This window comes from Pygoscelis adeliae, unplaced genomic scaffold (assembly GCF_000699105.1).
Source record: "Pygoscelis adeliae isolate BGI_AS28 unplaced genomic scaffold, ASM69910v1 Scaffold87, whole genome shotgun sequence".
NCBI classification, from domain to species: Eukaryota; Metazoa; Chordata; class Aves; order Sphenisciformes; family Spheniscidae; genus Pygoscelis; species Pygoscelis adeliae.
Genome location: NW_008825098.1, coordinates 156,632 through 158,511, shown reverse-complemented (window position 1 = coordinate 158,511; position 1,880 = coordinate 156,632). Strand labels below are relative to the sequence as shown.

Here is a 1,880-nt window from a genome sequence, read left to right as displayed (position 1 = left end):
CCCACCTTTGCCGCTGGGAGCCTCTTGGATGTTCTTGTGCACTGACGGCAGGTGGGGAGGTGGATGGGAAGAGGGTTATTCTCTGCTGAATTGGTGCTTTCTAATGTGGAAGACTTCCTCTGCAGAAAGGGGCAGAGGGGTTGTAAAGGGGGATTTGTGAAGAGGGAGGGAGAGAGAAAGGAAAGTATGTGTGTTAGGTGTTTTCAGTGTTGCCTCCTGTGCGTTGGATTCTTTTCCTCCTTCTCTAGACTTCTCATATTGACTTTATTCATTACCAGCAGCACCAGAGAGGTGCAAAGGTTCTTTGCGTCAGTAGCATGCGTCCGTGTTGGCCCAAAATGTCACCATCTCACAGCTTCTCTGCCCTATGTCCCAGCTCTCGATTCCGCTCCGCAGTGAGGACTGCACAGACCAGTGTACTACAAACAAAGTAAAGAAAGCATAGCTGGGCACCTTCATTAGCAGTCTTAGGAAGAGAGTCAGAGTATGAACAAAGAAGCGCAGACTGGACTTGCATTTAGTCTTTTGCCCTTAGAGCAGATTTCAAATTGCTCATCTGAAACGAAAGGCGCTATTTCCTATTTGTGCCAGCCTCAGCCAATACTAGCTATGTGCATGCACTTGATTAAACAGTGCGATAAGTCACTATTGAAAAGTGTGACCTTGAAGCTTCCAAAAGTTTCTATTATTTCTTTTTACGGTTTTGCAGGCAACTCTCCCAAGCGCTAACATAATGCTTTATTGCTAGTATTGCCGGTGATGATAACAAAGGACCATTCCCAGACACGTGAATGTGCACGTCCCTGTCACATCACGTAGAAGAAAGAGAGCTCAGGATGTAAAGAACAATTTCTTCTAGTCTGAAAACAGCAGTGCATTTAAGCCTCAGTCTAGGAATGCTCCTAAGATAACATTTTATTCAAAAAGTATGCTCCTTTTGAAATTTTCAGAAAGGGCTTGTGTGTGTTTGCCAGCTGAATTTTGGTTGTTTCATTTGTCCTTTTTGTCTCTTCTCCACAGATGATGACTTTTTTCATGAACTTCCAGAAACTTTTCCATCTGATCCTCCAGAGCCGTTGCCCCACTTCCTCATTGAACCTGAAGAGGCTTACATTGTGAAGAACAAGCCCGTGAATCTGTACTGCAAAGCGAGCCCAGCCACGCAGATCTATTTCAAGTGCAACAGCGAATGGGTTCATCAGAAGGACCATGTGGTGGATGAGAGAGTAGATGAAACTTCTGGTGAGTTTGTGTTATGTCATGGAGGGATGAGAATGAAAAAGCATTAATATCAAGCCCACTGTTGTAACCTAGCAGCTATTTCGTATGGCAGCTGCTTTTCTTTACTCTCGATACAGCTGTGAATTTGGTATCTGGCATTACTGAACATTAGCTGTCAGAGCACAGAGGTGGTGTCTGCATCCAGGTCAGTTAGTAAAACATGATTGTAGAGCACCCTGCCCGAGTTTGAAACAAAAAAAATGGGGGAACCGTGCACAAACAAAGTGGAATTGCTTTCTCAGCCAGGTCTACTCCCTGTTCACTTCCCCAGTGTCACAAATTCCCAGTGGTTGCACTGTATCGTAGTCACAGACCAAGAACCACATTCTCCTCAAAGTGCCGAAGAGCAATTGGGTTGGTCCTAGAATGATGTTTTCTTGCAGAGATTTGAGAAAAAAAGGAGAAATTTAATCAGCTTCCAGCAAGAAAGAAGACGAAAGCACACCTGGGCACAGTTTAGAGTACTGTATTGATGCAGAGCAAGCACCTGGCTGTTATTCCATTACACTTTTTTGCCTGCTCCATAGAGCCTGTATGAAGGAGAACTACAGTAGGTTAGCAAGGAAAAGAAAAAAAAAAAGAAGCCAAGAGCCTCATCC

The 1,880-nt window shown here is 44.4% G+C and overlaps 1 protein-coding gene across 1 annotated transcript in view; it reads left to right on the top strand.

Annotated features, from left to right (window-relative positions):
- Window positions 1–1,880, top strand: part of UNC5C (unc-5 homolog C (C. elegans)) — a 100,647-nt gene that overhangs the window by 2,494 nt on the left and 96,273 nt on the right. Inside the window, exon 2 of the mRNA XM_009327068.1 lies at window positions 1,021–1,242. Coding sequence (XP_009325343.1) covers window positions 1,021–1,242 — 222 coding nt within the window. The remainder of the gene's footprint in view (window positions 1–1,020; window positions 1,243–1,880) is intronic.